Source organism: Eretmochelys imbricata, chromosome 9, assembly GCF_965152235.1.
Source record: "Eretmochelys imbricata isolate rEreImb1 chromosome 9, rEreImb1.hap1, whole genome shotgun sequence".
In the NCBI taxonomy this organism is placed as follows: Eukaryota; Metazoa; Chordata; order Testudines; family Cheloniidae; genus Eretmochelys; species Eretmochelys imbricata.
The window spans coordinates 11,392,459-11,414,816 of NC_135580.1; the positions used below are offsets into that span (position 1 = coordinate 11,392,459).

Genomic DNA, 22,358 nt, shown 5'->3' on the forward strand with positions numbered 1-22,358 from the left:
AGGCAACTCTCATCTTTTCATGTATTTATACCTGCTCCTGTATTTTCCACTCCATGCATCTGATGAAGTGGGTTCTAGCCTATGAAAGCTTATGCCCAAATAAATTTGTTAGTCTCTAAGATGCCACAAGACTCCTCGTTGTTTATAAAGGTTTCAATGAAGTTTTTGTCCAGAAGTTTTCTGAGAACCAGGGCTCTCTGGTCACTTCTGATTAGAGAGAGAGAGAGAGAGAGATGCTAATCAAAATATTTGGGTTTTCAACTTGAATACAGCCATTTCAACACAAGTCCATGTTGTGAAAAGAAATATATAGGTGGCCAGAAGGGACCATTATGATTATCTAGTCTGAACTTCTGTATAACCCAGACCACAGGACTTCCCCCAAAATAATTCCTAGGGCATCTTTTAAAAAAAAATCCAGTCTTGATTTAAGAATGGTCAGTGATAGAAAAATACACCACAACCCTTAATAAATTGGTCCAATGGCTAATTACTTTCTGAGCATTCAAAAATATTCAAAAGGCTTTATCATCATGCCAGTGCTGAACGAAACAAAATTTCAAAAGTTGCAACTTTTGTCATCCTCTTGAACTCTCTACCTAATACACACCACTACCAAAATAAGCAACTCATCAGAGAAGTCAAGCACTGAGTGGACACGGAGAGTGAAGTACCCAAAATATTCATACAGCTTTCTCTAGTGGCTGAGCCACACAGAAGTTAAGAGTCTGCAACTGTTGCTAGCAGAGGAATTGCTACTTTATCTCAAATAGTAGAGGTAAGTACTTTTGGTGCAGGAAGCCTCCAGTTCTGTCCCTGTGGTGATTCATGGATATCTTCAAGTGTCAGACAGCAACTATAAGCCTCACTATAAGCCAATGAATTTATAAAATACCGAGCATTTTTCAATACAAAACAAAGTCTGACAATGAATGCAGGCATTCAACAACAGACATTTTGGATTCAGTCTTTGTGAGAAACGAATACCTGTAGCCCCTTCTAGTGCCTTTAAAATTTCATTTTGGAATGAGAAAGTATGTTTCTAGCATTGCCGATACACAAACATGCTTTTTCAGTTTAAGACAAAAACGTTTTTGGTGTTTAAATGCAGCCAAGGGGACTACATCCTCAGAGAAATAATCCAAATTGCCAGTCCAGTGGTTTTTTAGCTCCCTTGGGACCCCTAAAACACTGGCACTTTGTCCTATGGGGCCATTACATTTGAATGCAGTGGCACTGTTTGAAGAGTACCATATGGTTGATCACTCCTTTCACATTTATCTTCACAAGTAAGGGAGGAAAGTTATTCCCTTTCTCCTCAATAGGCAAGAAAAATTGCCATAAGAAATTACTAGCAGGTATTATATGTGCTTGTATTGGCCATGTCTGTATTTTACCTTTTTTTCTATAGTGTTCTTCATTAGTGAAACTGCTGTAGATTCTAGCTGTCGCAAAAGAAATGAGTTTAGGATGTATCGACACAGGCAGGTTGTGAATATTCCTAATATATCAATGAAACAGCACACAATTACTCTAGAAAAATATAAGAGTATCTCCCTACACCATTCACTGTAGACCAAATACTTCTCTCAAATAGACTGGTAGAGCCTTCCTGACTTCAAATAGAATTGCACAGGTCTAACGCAATGCTGGCTATGTGTGTGTATGTACTAGAACATAGAGAATAGTGGGGGAAATGTCTATGAACACTAGTTGATTTTGAAAATAAAACTCTCTCATGCTCATTTTTATGCAAATTCTCATACTCCAACTTCAACAGCATGAATATTCATGAAAAAAGTGAATTTTAAGCTCAAATGCTTCAATATTTGCCATAAGTGAATTTCAAAGCCCACATTAGATTAAAGTTCTTACTATGTTACATTCAACATCCAATTAGGGAGTAGACAAAAATATCATGACTTATGTAACTCCAAAGTTCAGGCTTCGTTGAAGTTAGACTATCAGATATTTGCAAAGAACTGATCACAAGCTCTTCAGACACAATTTTTTTTTTCAAATTTCAAACAAATCAGTTTATGAATTTCACTGTCTTCTCACTAACGGTAAGGCCTTTACGAGATGGCCATGTATTTGTAAGAATCATACAGCTGTCCCAGGCACTCAGGCCTCACAAATGATCTGTAGTAGAAAATGATCATGTGCTCAAATATTAAATGCTGGAAAGAAGTTTTATACAACGTGAACAAAGTTGCTAAATTATATGTTTTCACTCACTGAAAAATGCTCATACTGTCCTGAACCTTAAATTAATATTCTTTTACAGTAGCTTAATTAAATCCTCATTTAACAAGTATCACATTCTTTGTAAGTAGTGTGACTTGTACTGAATTTAATTTGGCGCTATTCAGAAACACCAGCTGCTAAACCAGTGCATTTCCCTACAGAGTGAGTTTGCAAAATCTGCACACTCCTGTGGAAATGTCTATTACCATCCATTCTCTCAGCCTGGGAGAACCTGCAGAAATCATTAGCAAGTTTTTAGCTGATCCTATTACAATATGCAAAGTGCTGTGGAAATACTCTTAGTGTATTGTTTATCTTGTTTTGGAGATATTTCCTAAAAAGGAGTGGTTTAGTCTTAATTGTACCAGACAATAAAACACTGATATACTCGTCAGTTTTACCGCTACAGTATATTGTATGAAAGCAAATCATATCTTTTCCCTGCACCAATTCACTCAAGACAGTATTCTTGCTTTATATGCAGGTTTGCATGCTTGCATCACGATCGTTAAATCTGCACATTGCTGACAAAAGAGGTATTTGTGAAACTCATTCACTGAGTGATCAAAATGCTGCATAGATGAGAAATTAATTTACCTCAGGTCGCTGAGTTATGATGAACTGTTCATTATTAGGAGCTTGCAAGTGTAAAATTAGCTTTCCAGAAGAACTATAATGCTTATCACCAAGCTACTGTAACAGACAATATGTACAGCAATCCAATATTGCTAAGAAACAACACTTAACAATGGAGAACAACTTAACAATGGAGACAGCCAAATAAATAAGTACACATTTTAAAGCAATTCTTCCATGATTATGTAAAGGGCTGGCTCTACGTTTTTTGCCGCCCCAAACAGCACAAAAAAAAAAAACAACAACCTGCCGAATGCACCGCCAGCGGAGAGAACAGGAACATTAGAGGGAGCTGCTGCTGAATTACCGCTGACGGTGAGATCCAAGTCAGAAGAGTCGCCGCCGAATTCCTGCCATGGGAAACAATGGAGAGGAGCTGCCGCCGAATTGCTACCCCATGAACAGCGCTTCCTTAGCTGGTGCCTAGAGCTGGCCCTGATTATGTATATAATAATCTCTGTGTTTAAAATATTGTAATTAGAACCCAACTGATTATCATTTCAATTATAGCTAACGAACTGCAGTGTATTAACCATTTCTGTGCCCTAGATACAGAGACTAAAATTGTTTGGCCCCTCCTTTCTACAGGAGAGGGGAAAATAATTGATTGTGTCCCGCAGGACATAATCAAACTCACTCATGCTCCTGCAAGCTGCCAGAGGTGCTGCTGCCAAAAATTTACAGACAGGCAAAATTTCAAGTATATACAAGAATGCCCTGAATACAGTGACCAAAACATTTAAACTTGGACACCTAACATTAGGCACTGAAATCCATATTTAAGCACCTAAATATGTGGCCAGGTTTTTAGAGGTATTGAGCACCTGCATCTCCCTCTATTGAAATCACTGGGAACTACAGCTGCTATATTCTGCTCCGCCTCTCCTATCATCAAATATGTCGAAAAGCTAAGTTCTGATTCCAAAATCTTTATTGTATGTCATGAGTGTACCAGTCAGAAATAAATCAACATGGTTCACCCATGCTCTTGTGGGGTTGCAGTTCAACTGAATAAATTGTGTTTTGACTTCCAAACATAGCAAATGTGAGATGAAAGTCACTGATGGAAAAGCAATACAGTATCCTAAGATGTCATTTTTACTGAGTTTCTATTCTGACTATTGCCACACTTTTAAAGTGATGAAATATGTGGTGTATGATATCAGCCATTCACTGGGCTATTTTTTTAAAAAGTTGATAGCAGGCACTAATGTGAGTATCATGACTCTTTTCAGGCAGTAGGTGAAACCTTGAAGAAAAAGTGGCTCTGTCTTCAAAAAAGTGACCTGACCTTTGCTTTGGTGGGTTTCTACTGTGCAAGAAATAAAAAGCACTGCATGCTTTCTGATGCATCCTTTTTGAGCTAATAAACTACTTCTCTATAGCATTCAACACAAAAGGATTAGGTTTCTGAAAGTCAAATAGCATGTTACTAATGCTAGCTAAATAGTAGCTCCACATATTAAAGAAAATATTTTCATGGATTTGTAACATATCAAATGAATCATGAATAAATAAATGTTTGGACAAGTACCTTTGATATGCTTAGCACTTAGAACTCTCTTCTCATCAAATAAGAGAGAATAACCTAATCTGAAGTAAACTTTACAATGCCTTTTGCAGTTCTTTGGATATCAAAGGAATTAGAAATTGAGCATGCCTATGTTTTATGACACGTATGGTATGAGAACTTCTTGCAGCATGCAAAGAACTCTCTCTAGGTTGACTGCAATGTGTTGCACAAATATGTTAATTTGACCTTGTTTTCCTCATAAACATTGTTTTAAAATTGCGATAGTATTCATGTTTTTGAGCTGTGAACGATTATATGGTATTTGTGATATAAAAATTACATCACATTGGTATCAATAAGCAGTATCCTTCTCAGGACACAGTATACAATGATATTTTAAAGTCATTCTTATTATACTGTACTGTAGTTAAAAAATACATTCAATAGACTCTTAATGAAATGTATGTAAGCTTATGGCAAAATTCTGAAGTCATGGAGCCAGATCCTTCAGTCTTTGTACACCCCAAACTCCCATGGACTTCAATGGAGTTTTGTGAGTGTAACTCAGGTCCACTACTCTTCTCTCCCTATGCCCTCAAACATTGACTGACACTTACAGAAGTTCTCTACATACAGTGAGAGCAGAGTATCAGAGACTCACGATCTACAATGTAGATCCAAGAGGAGAATTTTGCCCTTATATTTAGAGTATTTAAAGGAGAATTTAACTTTCATTTTACGTAAGCTCTAAATCTTCATAACAGTCTGATTTCTTTTTGTCTATAATCTGATTTGAGTAGAAAGCATGTATATTTCAGCTGTAAAGTTGCCGGTAACTACAATTAACTAGTGGTGAAGAAATTAAGGGCCTGATCCTCCATATATTACTCATATGAGGGCCAAGTTCTGTGAGATTCTCAACTTCCTTCACTCCTGCTGATGTACTCCTGCGAGGCCTCACAAGACGAAGGCAGTTTGTAGTCCTATTGACTTCAGTGGAGTGATTCATATGAGTAAAAGCTGCAGGACGGGGCCCCAACTTTGTTATCAATTAAGTTGTTGGGTTTTTTTGTTTGCTTGTTTGGTTTTGGCATTTTGTTTTTAACAGTATATGTGTATTTTATTTTCAACAACAATATACTTTTACTTCCAGCGTAACACCGTCATTTAATTACTGGATTGTTCTGGGGTGTATATTTTGTAACCAGTAACAAAGATTCCTCCTGACACAAGCCATTGTTGATTTCACTGTTGTAGGGGAAAGGCTCTAGGGCGGCAGATAAGGCTGTTGCCATGGTGATGAAGGAGATACCGAGGGAGGAGTCTGCAGAGGAAAAGCCCCTCCTTACTATGACATCACAGGTGGGCAGAATGTTAGGATTCCAGTAGGCAGCTGACATATGTTAATCTAATGAAGAATGTAATTTAACTAGCAGATAAGCATTAACATTCTTGAGTCAAAACTTAACAGGCAATTATAGTTTTCCCAAAAGAAAAAGCTATTATAAAATGCCACAGATATATAAAAAAGGAAATGGGGAGAAATTCATTCATTGTTTAGGTTTTCAATTGGTGTATATTAGTTTTAGTAATTCTGCTTGAGCTTGACCCTTCAGAAAATATTTTATACAAAATTAAATTTTGTGTCATCATAACGTAATATAGAAAATAATAGCTTATGGTAAATAAATTAACTGCTTGTGCTTCGGAGCTTTCGAACAAAAAATGCAAATTTTCGAATAAATTATTTGTAGTAAGCACAGTATACATATGTCAGTTACCAGTAGAGTATTTTAAATTGATTTTAAAGGGTCAAATATTATTCATGCTGTCAATATAACCTATCATAATATATATATACACACATTCATACGTACAGTATGTATATATAAAATCATATATAACAACCACTAGATAGTGGTATCATTTATAAACACATAAAATCCCTTAAGTTTTCACTAGAATTTAACTCATATTTCAAATTAGATTATTTTACATACTTCATTGTTTTTATCTTTGTAAAGCCAGTAAATGCAAGAATACAGGTCCATTACCTGAAACTTGATAGGTGGTAGACTATAAGTAATGAAAATGACACAAATGTATAATACATCTGAATTGGACAATTTAAAAAAAATCCTGTGGATAACCAGCATCTTTGGCTTAAATTTAGCAAATTTTCCCCAGCAACATACATAGTAATAGAATTTAATACAATTACTTGGTTTGATGCTTACTATTTAACATATAAGTATACAAGCTTATTCATATTCAACAATAGGTTTGATGTATGCATCACATGGCTTTTCTTACATAAAAATAATCTTCAACAAAATCCAAAAAACCTTTTTTCTATTGTAGGGTAATAGATATTTAAGCACAAGCTTACCTTATAGCCGGTATAAAATGTATTACACTAAGTCAATTAATTAATAATAGAATTTTTGATCATTAACATGTTCTTATACATTGGAAAACATTTCCGTCAATTTCCTCCCAAACCTCTGTCAAATGTTGTATTATACTTGTGATGTACTGTATTAGTTAAAACATGATTGCATGAGGGAATAGGATGCTTTGTTTAATGCATCATATTCCAATTTTACACTAACCAGTTTATGAATCACAAATATTGAAACCAGGGGTGAAACCCTGAGCCCCTTGAAGTGAATGGCAAAACTCCCATTGACTTCAATGGGGCCAGGATTTCATCCCAGGTTCATAACATGTTTGATGCACTATTTGTATTGGTTGTTTGTCAAATTCATTCAGCAATAGTTGGTGACCGTTTTTCTAAGTAAAATGCTTGTGTTTATTAGTCAGTGTAATTTTTTCCACTACACACAAGTACCTACTTCCCTGCTATGCACTATTGGGGTGCACAAGCCAAAAGGAAGCAGAATCAAGTGAAAAAGTGAGTATTTTCCATAGCCACCTCTGCATCATGTATGTGTTATGTACAGTAAATGACCATATCATATTTATCATTTGTATCCTAACTTTCTGGATGTGTTTCTGTTTTAAGATTCTTGTGTCTTTAATGTCTCTGTGCAAACCTCTTGTTCAGATCCTTCATTCAGAATACTGTGTTGCTATATGGCAATATACATTCGGCCTCTACTAATGGTATACAGATATTTGTCCTGATTCTTCACATGATGAGAGAGATGGATGTGGCTGCAGCTCACGGGATATAATATGTATATCAAATGGAAATAATTACTAATTACCACTGGCCAAACTTTCCAAGTCAGGTCAAATTTAGGTCACAAGAGTAAGGTCTAGTCTTTCAGAGGTCATCTACTAGTCACACAGAGTCAGCACTGAAGAATACTGTGTAGCTGTGTATTTTTTGTAACTGTAATGGTTATCTCAAGATGTCATTACGAGCCTGGTCTTGCAGCCCATCTCCTGTGCAACTCCCATTGAACTCAGTGGGAATTCTGCATGTGAAGTAGCTTCCAAAATATATGCAATTCCTACTTAAATAGACCCATTTGTTTTCATAATGGACAAAGTGCTCAGTGAAACTAGGACTTACCATGCTTGATTTGTGAAGAAAACTCAGATGAGATCAGTGGTGTCTACAGTATAGATATGAAACATACAGTCCCTGGATTTTGTGAGAAATTGCCAGTTATAACGTGTGAAGGTGCTTTAAGTAAAGCTTCAAGGAAGCTCCCTCTCTCCTCTTCTCCCTGGAAAATACCATATACATTCACTGAAACACAAGCTGGACACACATTCACGTTCAATTATTTTTATGCTCCTATCCAACCTCTCCTCGGAAGAGGTGACACTTATTTGTTGAGAGAAATAATCACTGTACATTTGAAATATTTTTTTTCAAATTCATGGATACAGCAAATATCACTTTACCATAAGTTACAAAATCAAATATAATCACAGATCCTCTGCTCCTATGTATTAGCATAGCTATGCTGATTTACACCACCTGCAAATCTGGCCCATCATCTCAACATTAAGGAACATACTACACTAGCAGTAGGATACACTAGATGATTTAACAGGTCTTTTCAGTCTCTACTTTCTGTGAGTCTATCTCAATTTTTTCAGTGAAAGTCCCTTTATTGGCATAAGAAGGCATTCAGAAGTATCCAAATTTAATATATCAAGTATCAATCCAGAGAGCAGGGTTTTAGTGTTAATGGGATTTGGTAGAACGTGTCTCCATTTTATTTTACTGTCTCCCTTTCTCTTGGTAAGAAGGTTCAAACAGAGAGAGAAGACAAATTTTTTAAAAGTGCATTTGTTATTCATGGAAGCTAGAAGCTAGAAAAGGGGAGAGAGAGATGTAATATATTTACAGAAAATCATATATTACTGACTGCAGCTGAGTGAATAATGGAGAAAATTGTTTATGAATATTCATGTGAATTCAAAAGTAAATTTCTATTGACCCTCTTTGCAAGTTTTGTGTGTTCACTTTTTAGAAACATTTGAGCACTTGAGAGTTATTTACTAGCAGGAATAACCATGAAAAGTTCATTTTACACTCAAATATTTTTTGTAAGGCACATTTTGAATTGTACAATCAACAGTCAGACTCACAATTCACTCTAGGTCAGTTAGAGATTTTGGCCCTGACTCAGCAAAGCACTTCAACACGTGCTTAATGTTAAGAATGCAATGAAGTGTTTTGCTGAATAGGGAAGAAGTTAAGCACATGCTTAAGTGCTTTGAGGCCTACCCTAAGTGCTTTACTGAACTGGCAGCTTAATTCACCCAATCAGGGAACAGAATCAATACCACATGATTAACTAATCAATACAATGCAATTTTTGAGTAGTCACAGTCAAGTGATTATGAACAATCTACAGATCTAGAATTATTTTTTGAGGAAATTCACTGATGGTTTTGAACAGTGAATAAATGTAACAGTCATAGAACTGGAAGGGACCTCGAGAGGACATCTAGTCCAGTCCCCTGCACTCAAGGCAGGACTAAGTATTATCTAGACCATCCCTGACAAGTGTTTGTCTAACTTTCCTTTAACAATCTCCAATGATGGAGATTCCACAACCTCCCCAGGCAATTTATTCCAGTGCTTAACCACTCTGACAGTTAGGACGTTTTTCCTAATGTCCAGCCTAAACTGCTCTTGCTGCAATTTAAGCCCATTGCTTCTTGTCCTATTCTCAGAGGTTAAGAAGAACAATTTTTCTCCCTTCTCTTTGTAACAACCTTTTATGTACTTGAAAACTGTTATCATGTCCCCTCTCAGTCTTCTCTTCTCCAGACTAAACAAATCCAATTTTTTCAATCTTCCCTCATAGATTATGTTTTCTAGACCTTTAATCATTTTTGTTACTCTTCTCTGGACTTTCTCCAGTTTGTTCACATCTTTCCTGAAATGTGGCACCCAGAACTGGACACAATACTCCAGTTGAGGCCTAATTAGCATGGAGTAGAGCGGAAGAATTACTTCTTGTGTCTTGCTTACAATACTCCTGCTAATACATCCCAGAATGATGTTTGCTTTTTTTGCAACAGTATTACACTGTTGACTCATATTTAGCTTATGGTCCACTATGACTCCCAGATCCCTTTCCGCAGTACTCCTTCGTAGGCAGTCATTTCCCATTTTGTATGTGTGCAACTGATTGTTCCTTCCTAAGTGGAGTACTTTGCATTTGTCCTTACTGAATTTCATCCTATTTACTTCAAACCATTTCTCCAGTTTGTCCCGATCATTCTGAATTTTAATCCTATCCTCCAAAGCACTTGCAACCCCTCCCAGCTTGTATCTTCCAAAAACTTTAAAAGTGTACTCTCTACGCCATTATCTAAACCATTGATGAAGATATTGGACAGAACCACACCCAGAACCCCCACTCGTTATGCCCTTCCAGCATGACTGTGAACCACTGATAACTATTCTCTGGGAACAATTTTCCAACCAGTTATGCATCCACTTTATAGTAGCTCCATGTAGGTTGTATCTCCCTAGTTTGTTTATGTCACAGACTCTTTGTGAACAATTTGCCAACAAGAAAAAAATGGCAAATTATTTGTTGAAAAATAATTGCTCCATTGTGTTCATAACTAAAGGAGATGAGGTACGCAGATGTAGTTCATGCAAGTTTTGCAGAGACACAGCTATGTATCATTTTATTATCAGAGTGCAACATACAGCTGAAACACATATGCAGATTTTTGCACAAATAAACCTATGGAAGTTCAGCATAAAACCAGAGATAACATAATATCTAATGCCAAAAGGCCAAAACCTGACCTGTATAACCAAAGAAAGCCTTAGTGGTTCCCCCAGTGTCCCCTGTCAGCTGTTCATATAAGGTATGATCCTGTTCCTGGGAACTCACAGGCAACACTTCCATTGGCTTCCAGTGGGTGCGAGATTGAGCCCATACAGAGCCTTGAAGAGACTCTTGCTGATACATGCTCTGCAGAGCTGAACCTTTCCATTGTTATCACAATGCACAGGAAGGGGAGGAAATTTTGCCTTCCGAAGGACAGGTTGATCCTGGAACAACTAAATCACAGATTTCTAAATTTTTGCTGAATAGCACCCATAAGGCCACATTCTAGTTCATATGAGGAAAGTGAAATATCCTTCCCCATTTCTTAAAAGGGCACACACCACATATTATGCATACTCTATAAGCAGCATTAGTATGTGATTTCCTTATTTCCCCTGAGAATAGCCCTCTGCACCGTCCTCTCATGGGGCATTCTATTACCACTAAGAGTAGGAATAATTTTTTGGACAAAACTACACATAGACATAATTGCTGGTCTAGTCATCTTTGTATATGTTCTTGGGTTTATATGTAGACCACACCCACTTTCTCTGTGGCTGTCCCATTATGCCTTTCCATGTTGTCACCCCCAGGTGACTTGCCAGATGGTTTGTGTGTGTCTTTTTGGAGGAAACAGAATTAGGGTTGTCCGCTTCAACTATAGACTCAAACTGCTACTGATAGGTTTTCTGCTGTGTGTACATGGCTCACCAGGAAGAATCTATCATATAATCATAGTTTTCTATTTAAAATCTGAGCAATCCCAGCTGTTCTGGATAACTCAGAACCTCTTATGAGCTTCTTAACTTTTAGATTTGCAGAATGATTTGTAGCATCCCTTGTACGAAGGAAACCACAGCACTATGGAAGTATTTAATTAATATACATTATTAACCGGCACTATGTAGAATGGCAAAAATTAAAGTCAGTAAGACTAGTTATATTGGGGTGGAGTCTCTTCTCTTACATTGGTGTAAACCAGGAATAACTCCATTGGAATTAATACCATAACAGTACTGGGATTGTTTTCACACTACAATCAGGCCTATTTACATAATCATACAGAACAAAAGTTGTCTTGAAGTGGCCAAATCTGTTCTCTTTAGAGTCAGTGGTAATTTTGCCACTATTTCAGTGGGAGTAGCATTGGACTCATATAACAGACCTTTGCAATATGCTCAATACTTATTTGTATACGATGTTTTAAAGGACTAATGACATATAGAAGATGCTATTAATGAATTTAGTACTTCAAAGCTATGTAGTCCTATCTGTTTTTAAGTTATCTACTAGTAGCAACACATTAAAAAATTAAATTAATTTTCCCCTTTATATTGTTTCATATAATATTAGCCACATAGCATAAGCTATATAACTTTAAAATGTTGTGAAAACAAAATACGCAAGTGTATGTTAGGCATAAATATTAACTGATCCTACTTTGTATCTCTAAGTTAAATATTATTACATTTATTTTAGTATTATTGTTTTTAGGCAAATATGTATGATTTCAGCACAAACATTCTCATGAGAATAATAAAAAAATGTTGCCTTGACAACATAGTTTAAAACTCATAAATTGGCTGCCTGCCTAGTTAAACAGACTTTTCCATCACAAATTAAACAGACTTTTCTGTCACATAACTTAATTTTACGTTACCAAGGGAAATAATGAGACTTTAAGATCATTTATAATATATCTTTGTATGGGACTCCATTTAACAAAAAAGGAAGAGATAAAAATAGAATGTTATGAAACAATATAATTATGTTTAAAAATGTCCTGACTGTTATTCTGTGGTCATAAAAAGATCTGAGAAAGCTATATGCAGCAAATAATATATTAGATTCTTTTAGCCTCTTTTTCTGTTCATGAATTATCTGTGAATAGGAATCAATTTTTACAGATTTGTTTGTTGATTTATTTTAAATAACAAATACTTTATGCAAGCATAATTCAGTCTCTGGGATATTGCAAACTATTTGCTATGGCTATTGCTTTGAGTATTTCTTATTTCTAACTTGCTATTTGCATTGTGCTACTGGTCACCTGAGTTGCATGGTGCAAGTAGAAAGACCCACAGAGAACTTTCAAGTTAGCCATATGACCATTTCCACTGCCAATACCTGTGCAAAGCCATCTCCTCTACGGAGAAGGGCTGTACAATTTAATAGAAAATGACAAACCTGCCATCAGTTTCTATGACAACCCTACAAAATTTAACAGAAAAGTATATTCCTGCTATAGAATTCTACAGGATGGTTAAAAAGAAAACCCATAGAAAGGGTAGTCTCTATTCATTCTATGGTTTCAGAGTAACAGCCGTGTTAGTCTGTATTCGCAAAAAGAAAAGGAGTACTTGTGGCACCTTAGAGACTAACCAATTTATTTGAGCATGAGCTTTCATGAGCTATAGCTCACTTCATCGGCTGTAGCTCACGAAAGCTCATGCTCAAATAAATTGGTTAGTCTCTAAGGTGCCACAAGTACTCCTTTTCTTTATTCATTCTATGGTCAACATTGTTATAAATGCTATACTTTACACTCATTTTGCTCAGGTGTAGATGACAACACAAGGCGCAAGACAATGGAAAAATCAAACCCGATGGGTTTTTACAGCAATTTCTATAGATGCTATTACATTGCCATAGAAACCAATTTAAACAAGACCTGTCTTTTTTTTTTTTTCTTTTTTTTCTTTTTTTTTTTTTTAAGGACCACACTGTTCCAGCTCTCCTGCCCCACAATTTTTATACTGTGGGTGCTGAGAGCCATTGAACGAAACTGTAAAAGCTGTATGCAGTGGAAACCACTTCAAGCCTGGAGATATGTCAGCACCCCCCAGCACCCTTAGTTCTAGTCCCTATGCTGTGGGGGCTACTCCAGTCCTGCAGGTGGGGGGAAGGAACCAGCTATTCCACCAATGGTGAAATTACAGTGATAGGTACATGGTTATAAATACCATACATGAGCTAGAATGAGTACAGGATAAAAGTGCCTGTGTTTAAGGAATTCACTTGCAGTATTAGCAACATTGTGAAAGATCCAGAAGGGAAAAATCTACAGCCTTTTGGAGCATTATAACAGCTGGAAATCCATGTATGTTGATTCCATAACACAAAGAACAGAATATTGTAATGTAAAGTTTACAGACATAGGTTCTAAACTCGATTGCTGGACTAAGGAATCAGCTCAGGTAGTTTAGGCAATTAAAGGAACTATGAAAGTTCCTTTAACTAAACACTAAACTGGGAGGATGACACTAAACTGGGAGGAGTGGTAGATATGCTGGAGGGTAGGGATAGGATACAGAGGGACCTAGACAAATTAGAGGATTGGGCCAAAAGAAATCTGATGAGGTTCAACAAGGACAAGGGCAGAGTCCTGCACTTAGGACGGAAGAATCCCATGCACCGCTACAGACTAGGGACTGAGTGGCTAGGCAGCAGTTCTGCAGAAAAGGACCCAGGGGTTACAGTGGACAAGAAGTTGGATATGAATCAACAGTGTGCCCTTGTTGCCAAGAAGGCCAATGGTATTTTGGGCTGTACAAGTAGGAGCAGATTGAGGGATGTGATCATTCCCCTCTATTTGGCATTGGTGAGGCCTCATCTGGAGTACTGTGTCCAGTTTTGGGCCCCACACTACAAGAAGGATGTGGAAAAATTGGAAAGAGTCCAGCGGAAGGCAACAAAAATGATTAGGGGGCTGGAGCACTTGACGTATGAGGAGAGGCTGAGAGGACTGGGATTATTTAGTCTGCAGAAGAGAAGGATAAGGGGGGGATTTGATAGCAGCTTTCAACTACCTGAAAGGGGGTTCCAAAGAGGAAGTATCTAGACTGTTCTCAGTGGTACCAGATGACAGAGCAAGCAGTAATGGTCACAAGTTGCAGTGAGGGAGGTTTAGATTGGATATTAGGAAAAGCTTTTTCACTAGGAGTGTGGTGAAGCACTGGAATGGGTTACGTAGGGAGGTGGTAGAATCTCCTTCTTAGAGGTTTTTAAGGTCCGCTTGACAAAGCTCTGGCTGGGATGATTTAGTTGGGGATCGGTCCTGCTTTGAGCAGGGGGTTGGACTAGATGACCTCCTGAGGTCCCTTCTGACCCTGATATTCTATGATTCTATGAAAGGAAGTTGGCTTCATCTTTGCTGAATTTAGATAAGTGAGTACCGGAAGGTTTGAAGAACCTTTGCACCTTATATGGTGCAAACAAAGAAAACACTAGCTCTTTGCCAACAGCATAGTTAGGAGTTCCAAAAGAAATGTACCAGATATTTCAGTATCTGGGCTGTACAAACTCATTATAAAGAAGAAAAACACCACCTTTGGAGTTTTGATTTCTTCTACAGAAAATGCAAAGCTCTACAATTAAGACACAGCACTGAATAAAAAGAGAAGAGATGAAAGAATGTGTAATTCATATTGATATAAAACAGTTTGAAAGGAAGCAGAATGCATCTATTCATCTGGGAGAAAAAAAACTCCACTGTAGAAAGAATCTAAAGTAAGTGGCCAGCATAACTAGAAAGGGGACACATCTCAACATTTAAAGTTTACAACACAACCAACAACTCACTGTCACTGCACATTTACTTTGAACATAAAAGGAGTTTCAAGGTCTGGAAAGGAAGAAAGAGTTAAGAGATACTGTAGAGCAGAAACAAAACACCTTTGCATAGTAGATATGTTACACACTACATTAGACACTTGAATTTAAATGTCCATTATTGTATCTGTTGAAATCCTAAACACACACACACACCTATCTGCTGTCAGCACTAAATTACTGGTGGCCACCATTTCACCTTTGATGTAATTTCTGGTTGTTTTGGGAACAAGGTACATAAGATAGTAGTAACCATTGATCAAAGGCAGATTGTGCAGGCTAAACGTCATTTCTACCTGCAAACATCTGACTGTTGATAAGAAGCTGGTCTTTACTCTGGTAATTTACCTGTGGATATGGGAAGTTCTCAGGGTTCATCTACCTACAAGCCTTCAGGCACTCTCAGATTTGAGCATTTCCTCAACAAACAGAGCCTTATTATAGCCATATTTTTGTTTGGTTGCTGCCTGGATGTTTTAAAACTCTTTTTATTGCAGTTACAGTAAACTGTACATTGTCAGCAAGGCAAAGCCAATTGTTTTGATATACAAGATCCTGCCACCTTTACATTCTCATCAGGCACTGTAAAATATAAGTCTGATGCCACTAGACTCACAAGAGGATCCTATATCAAAAGCAAGAACTGAAAGCTACAGAAAGAACAGTACTGGGAATATTTTTAAAGGGCAGCATAGCTGCCCGTTTTATATAGTATGTGACATTTCCAGTCATTGATGATGCTTCACTGATTCCCCTCACAAGGTCCCCAGGACTGGAGACAGCAAATATTCCCTGGGTTTGGGGAGGAGCCAGGAGTAACTGGAGGAGCTTGCTGGGAGGGATGGAGCGTGGCAGGGGTCAGTGGAATGCATCTAAGGGGGTGTCTTTACAGGATGGGATGGGCCTGTGGATGAAGCTTTGTTGGGAGTGGGAGAGCTGGAGCAGTCCAGGCAGGAGTACTGGAGTGAATCTGGGCTGGGCGCCACTACAAGGTGAGAGAGATGTGGTTGAGTGTGGGTGGGAAAGCCAGGGGTTGGTGATGGGGGGAGAGCCTGGAGCAGCCTGGGGGTTGTTTGGGGTGAGTGAGGGAGCCTGGTGGTGGCTAGCGTTAGGTGGGAGAGTTACAGCAACGTCCCTCGTCCTGCCCCTCCTCCACATTAGCCCCCCTCTCCATTCAGATAGCCATGTTCAGGTCCTATCCCACCCAGTTTGGCCTCTGGCCCCATCCTCTCAACCCCTGCCCATTGCCACTAGACCCTGTTCCCCCAGAGCTCCAACCGCAGCCCTCAACCCCACCCCGTCACCCTCCATTGGCCTCACACCTACCCCAGTGGTAAGTCACTGAGGCAGCCAGTGCATCCTCTTGCTCCCCAGCCAGCCCTCACCACAGCTCAGAGTGCCACGCAGGCTGCAAGTGAGCGAGCAGGAGTCTGGTCCAGAAAGCAGCCAGGGGGGAGGCAGAGGGGCCGCCTGGCTGCTCTTGTAACTACAGCCCAAAACAGCTCCCATTGGCTGGGAGGAGTAATTGCAGGGAAATATGGTACAAGAAGCGTCCATCGCTTCCCAGGGTTGAGAGGCACCTCACTGCTGCCTGCCCTTAGCATGAGGAAGCCTTGTCTGTGCCTGCCATCAGTCAGCTCCACCTGCCACCTGGCAACACAAGCACTCTCCTATAAAAATCTCAGACCCCACTGTTACTCTGCAGGTTGGCACACCCCAACCCTTGAGCCCTTCAAGCATCAACCTGGTCCACAGGACACTTGCAGTATTCACAGATTCACTGCTTCCAGATACACTGCTTCCAAAGAAACAGTATACCACAGTTTACCAGCTCCACCTCAGGTCACCGCTCCACTTAACACACAGTACTTATATTTAGTTTCACTATAAACATATTTATTTAACAAAACAGAGATTCACGTAGAAATATTAGAAACAAATGGTAACATATAAAAAAATTATAACGTGCGTTCTAGAGCTTAGACTTAATAAAGCAGATACTCGAGCAGACATGAGAATATTGCTCACCCAAAATTCTTGCTACACTTTACAGCCAGATTGGCTGTGACACCCTTTTAATGAGACAAGCAAATGTCAGTTGCCTCCTAAGTGAAGGATCCTGTGTGTTTTCTTGTACCCCAAGATATACAAAATATATGTCTTTATTCATAAACAGATTGCCTCCTCCTATTTGTTTCACCCTCTATATTTCCTTTCTTGTAGACTTCACAGTCTCTTATTTAGCCTTGGCTAAGTATCCATATAGGCATACATGGTGAGACATACAATATACAAACAGCCAGACACGGAGATAGGTAAAAGGAACCTTTCTGAAGTATGTCACCTCCTGGAGACCTGTCTTAACTCCAAGACCTTAAGAACCTATATCAGTATAGAGACAAACAAATATTATCTGTATACACATTTTGCAATGATTATGCTGACAAGTGAGCTACTGGTTCTCAGTAGAGATTTGACATACCACCCTTTGATGAAGTATTATGCATATATCTGACCGAAGGGATCTCTGTGCAACCCTATGCACCCCATGCCCTCTGCCAGGTGGCACCAAGTTTTTCCTGGGTCAGAGAGAGTAAAGCTGAAGTTAAGGGTGAAGAAGGTAATCAGAGGGGAAAATATAGGAAGTCAGGAAGCGAGAGAGTATAGAGCCAAGGAGCACTATCGTGCAGCAATGACAAGTGATAGAAAACTGGAAACCAGTAAATTCTATAAAAGCACTTGGTAGCTATATAAAATAATACTGTACACTTGCAGATGGGAATGATGGCACAAACCATAGCTGTTCTCCAAGCCCCACAAGCCAAAGTCCTGCTGGACATTATGGCAGTTAGTATAGCAAGATTGGCAAGAGTGTCTGAACATGGTGAATGATAGCAAGTCGTAAAATGGAAACAAGTGGATTCCATCTGTGCACTATGAAACTGCATCTGTTGTATACTGAATGGGAGCATATACTGAATGGGACAGAGAAAGGCAAAAGCACCACATCAGGAACCTAGACTCTATTTACAAAGGACTAATTTCTCATCTCAGATCGGTGCTAAAGATAGGTAAGTTATACAGTACGTTAGAGGGGCTGATGTCTGCCTCTAGACAGATATTTGTACCACTAGTACCTTCCCAAAAATACGAATATCCACACCCTCAGTCATGATTATGACAGTGGAATAACAAAAGCAAGCACGTTTTTGAAAAAAGAATTCCTTGCGAGGGGAAAAACAAGTTTTTCTAGTCTAGTGTCTGATAGCATAAGTCAGATAAATGTGCATGAAATTTATTTCAATTTAGAAGGAATATTTCATGTTATTGTTGAGCCTCCTCAGATGTGAAGCCAATAAGGAAGTAGCGCACCAGACAAGTTTGTAGACAACTTTCAGTTGAGACTATGTTTCAATTAAATGAGATTTTGGAAAGCACAATGTAGCTGTCAGGACACTGTGAATTTGTGGCACCCACTGTCTGAGTTGGGATTCAAAAAACCAATTAATGATTACACACTGCTCTATAAATGTAGTTTTTGCATTACTGGCAAATACATAATACTGGAGCGGATTATACGGTCCCCTATTAACCTATAATACTACAGTGTAATAAGAGTGCATTATCTAGTTGTTAAAGCTTAGTAATGGAATTCAGAAGATCTGGGTTATACTTCCAGTTCTGCCACATAAATTATTGCATGACCTTGGTCAACTCACTTGATTTCTCTTCTCCTCTATTTTCTTATCTATACCGTGGGGGCAATACTTCTCTATCTCTACCTCAGTGGTGTTATGAGACTAAGTTCATTAATGTTTTAAAGTATTCTGAGAGCCTCAGATGGAAGGTGTCTGTGAACCATAAATCATCATTAATATTTTACTATGGATATGAACGTTTCAGAACACTGGTGTAACTTTGAAGTCAGTGGAATTAGATCAGGCATGAATTTGGCCCAACACATGTGGCAGTAATGGAATGCAAATTATATTAACAAAATGTGAGAGAGGGGGCCTTACCAAATTGCATGGCATACTTCTCAGGGTAGTCAGAAGTCTACTCCTATACCAGCTTATCAAGGGCGTGTGGGATTCCTTATAGTTGAAGAGTCTGATATGTCATGAAATACGTTCCCCACTGCAAAATAATTACTGTGTTGCTGATATGTTGTATTACTGGGCCATATGTAGTCTGTGTTTATTAAGGTGCAAGAATTAGTAGACACTTATCATGGTTGTGTTAGCTAGACTGTTTTGAGCCCAGATCTTTCAACTGAAGGTTGATCCAGTGTGCAGTCTTTATTATAAGGAGCTCCCGCAAGATTTTAACCCTTGAGGAAATCAGTGTGTGTCACAGGGGGAAAGAGCAAGAAGATGAGGGACCTATTTGTTTTTCCAACTAAACAAAAATGCCCAAAATTCAGGAGAGGGGCAATATGACTTGGCAAACAGATCAAGTGCATTTGCTGGAAATACACTCATTGCAGAGGACAGTGGTAGGAGAGATACTCCTCAGTCTTTCTTCATTTTGGTAGCAGAATTTTAGCAAGGAGCTTCTGAGCTGCCCCTCCATCACATCACTAATATGATCCTAGTGAATGACAGTTGCTTTGTTGTAAGAATAACAAAGAAATGACTTGGACTGTGGGAACCAGCCATCTGTGAGGGTGGAAAACAACATCTCTCAACTCTTATCTCCAAACAACACCTGAACTCAGATCCATAGAATCATAGAATATCAGGGTTGGAAGGGACCTCAGGAGGTCATCTAGTCCAACCCCCTGCTCAAAGCAGGACCATTCGGATTAGAATCCTCTCTTTTCTCCCCATTCTGATTCTCAACATTGCCATAGCTGCTTCCCCAAATTTCCGCTGCCATCCTTCCTTCCCAACTCCTCAGCATTAAGCTCCTCTCCTATCAACCTATGCCCCTCCAATAGACCTGCAGATCCCTCTCTCCCAACTGGCAATTTTGACTCTCCCTATTCCCATGACTGTCAATATCCCCTTCCTTCCCCCACCCTCAACTTCCATATTTCCCTTTAAGATAAAATTCCAGAAAATGTAATAACATTTTTAAACCATCCCACATAATTTAATGGTATATTATAATCCTATTCTATAGGATGGTTTAAAAAATTACAGAAATATTAGCATTTACTATTAAATCGTATAGATTTTTAGAAATCTATAGTTTCATTCCTATCAAATTCTGTAGGACTTTTCTAAGAACCCTAGCATGTCACAAACACACCTGGGAAGATCCCATTGACCTGGGAGCTCTGACAATCTTCTGGTTGGGCTTTTTGTTCACCAGGGCACATATCTTCAGCATTGCAAAAGCCCTGCAGAAAAGCTCTTTGAGATGCTGGATCCTATAATGGGATCCTTAAATGCAAGAGGGACGAAAGGATAGAGGCCTACTTGATGATCATGACAGATGATTTCTGGTGGCTGTTACATCATTAAAAAGAAGGAGAGCCTTAAAATATTCACATAAGTTTGGACAAGCATCAGCTAAGCATCCAAGCTGGTTTTCCCCACTGGTAATGACTAAGAGTGTATTATACCTGGTAAACTTTAAGTTATGTAGAGACATGTCTGACACACCAACAATATTTGCTAGAAATGTAGCTCTAGAAACTATGTGTATAGACAGGTCCACTAATGAAGATCAAAGATCAGCATCTGGAATAAATGCAGTTTACAGATCAAGTGCAGACATTCACCTAAATTAGGAAATTACCTGTATGTGTGTTCAAAAGAGAAGAATGTGGTGTTAGACTTTGATCCCTAAATTCCATTGAGTGAATAATTTGGAAAACATTGATGAAAACCACATGATTAACTCTCTTGTAAGGTGCACTTGTAATTTGGCTATACAAATATCAGGATTCTAGTGCATGGGAATCTGTTATTGCCAAATCTTCAAACCAGCATCTGAATTTCCACATACACCCACTGGCACACACAAATTGGGCACTCATCTCACTAACCCCTTTCCATGTGTACGTCTACTTGGAGTGCACAAATGTAGGATCCTGAGCATATGAGTGGGTGCACATGCCAAACATACATGCTCACATGTAGGGGCCAGTTTGAAAATTCGACTCTTTACAGAAATGGACATGCTCCCCCATATCTCATCAGCTCCAACCTATCACTTTGTGAAGCACTTTGTCTTGCAAATTGCTGAGCACTTCAGGGGTGCAGAGTCATATAGCCTTATAAGAACAGTGAAGCTGAGCAGTTCTGTTACTCTTCATAATTTGAGATTCTGTTGTCTGGGTAAGTGCTGACGCACATCGGTGGGTTTTTTATACATTATTTAACAGACACTAACTTTCAGGGCGGCTGTTGACAGAGGTCATACACTACAGGAATGAGAAAATGCCTTTTAGCCAATTCTGAACCATTCAAACATCCTGGGCTTGAAAGTTCAACTCATGTTAAAAATATTGTGGGGTTCATGTGCCACTTAATAAAAATTTTTGAAAAGGGGAGAATAGAAAAGGGAGAGAGCAAGGGGGAGGAAGGGTAAAAATGGAGATGAAAGAGACAGAGATAAAAGGAACAGAGGAGAAAACATTCTTAAAGATAAAATAAAGTCAAACCATACCATCAAAAGGGCACCCCATTGTGTCTGCAGAGGCCCTGCCGCCGCAAAGAAAACAGCAGAGTGTCAATTGCAGCACAGAGACAATAATTGTATTCTTTTCTCCTTAATTTGTGCAGTAGGTTTGCCTTTAGCTGGCAGAAAATCTGAACTGAATCTTCCTTAAGAAACACCAGACTCATGCAATGAAAATTACAGGAGTAAACAGTTCAAAATGCAGAGTAGATTTATAATCCCTACACAGCCAAAAACCAATTCAAAAGGTTCATAAACTCCACAGAGTTCACTCTATGTCATTCATAGGTTCTTGCATTCCACAGAAGTGTCTCACGTAACAAGTTACATTAAAGGGGCTAATGCGTATTTTCTAATATAAATTGTGTTAAAGTTCTGCGTGTGAATTATTAGTGGAAAAAGGATGCCTCCCATGCACCACAAAGAATCAATTAACTGGT

At 38.6% G+C, this 22,358-nt stretch overlaps 1 protein-coding gene across 2 annotated transcripts in view; it reads left to right on the top strand.

The window, feature by feature from the left end:
• The first annotated feature begins 4,121 nt into the window (after nucleotides 1-4,121).
• Nucleotides 4,122-22,358, top strand: part of PEX5L (peroxisomal biogenesis factor 5 like) — a 71,355-nt gene continuing 53,118 nt past the window's right edge. The window contains exons 1-2 of one of the 2 annotated variants that reach the window (XM_077826174.1): nucleotides 4,122-4,184; nucleotides 5,654-5,758. In XM_077826174.1, the coding sequence (XP_077682300.1) occupies nucleotides 5,690-5,758 (69 nt within the window). In that variant the 5' untranslated portion in view covers nucleotides 4,122-4,184; nucleotides 5,654-5,689. The remainder of the gene's footprint in view (nucleotides 4,185-5,653; nucleotides 5,759-22,358) is intronic. The other variant, XM_077826175.1, reaches the window with a different exon arrangement.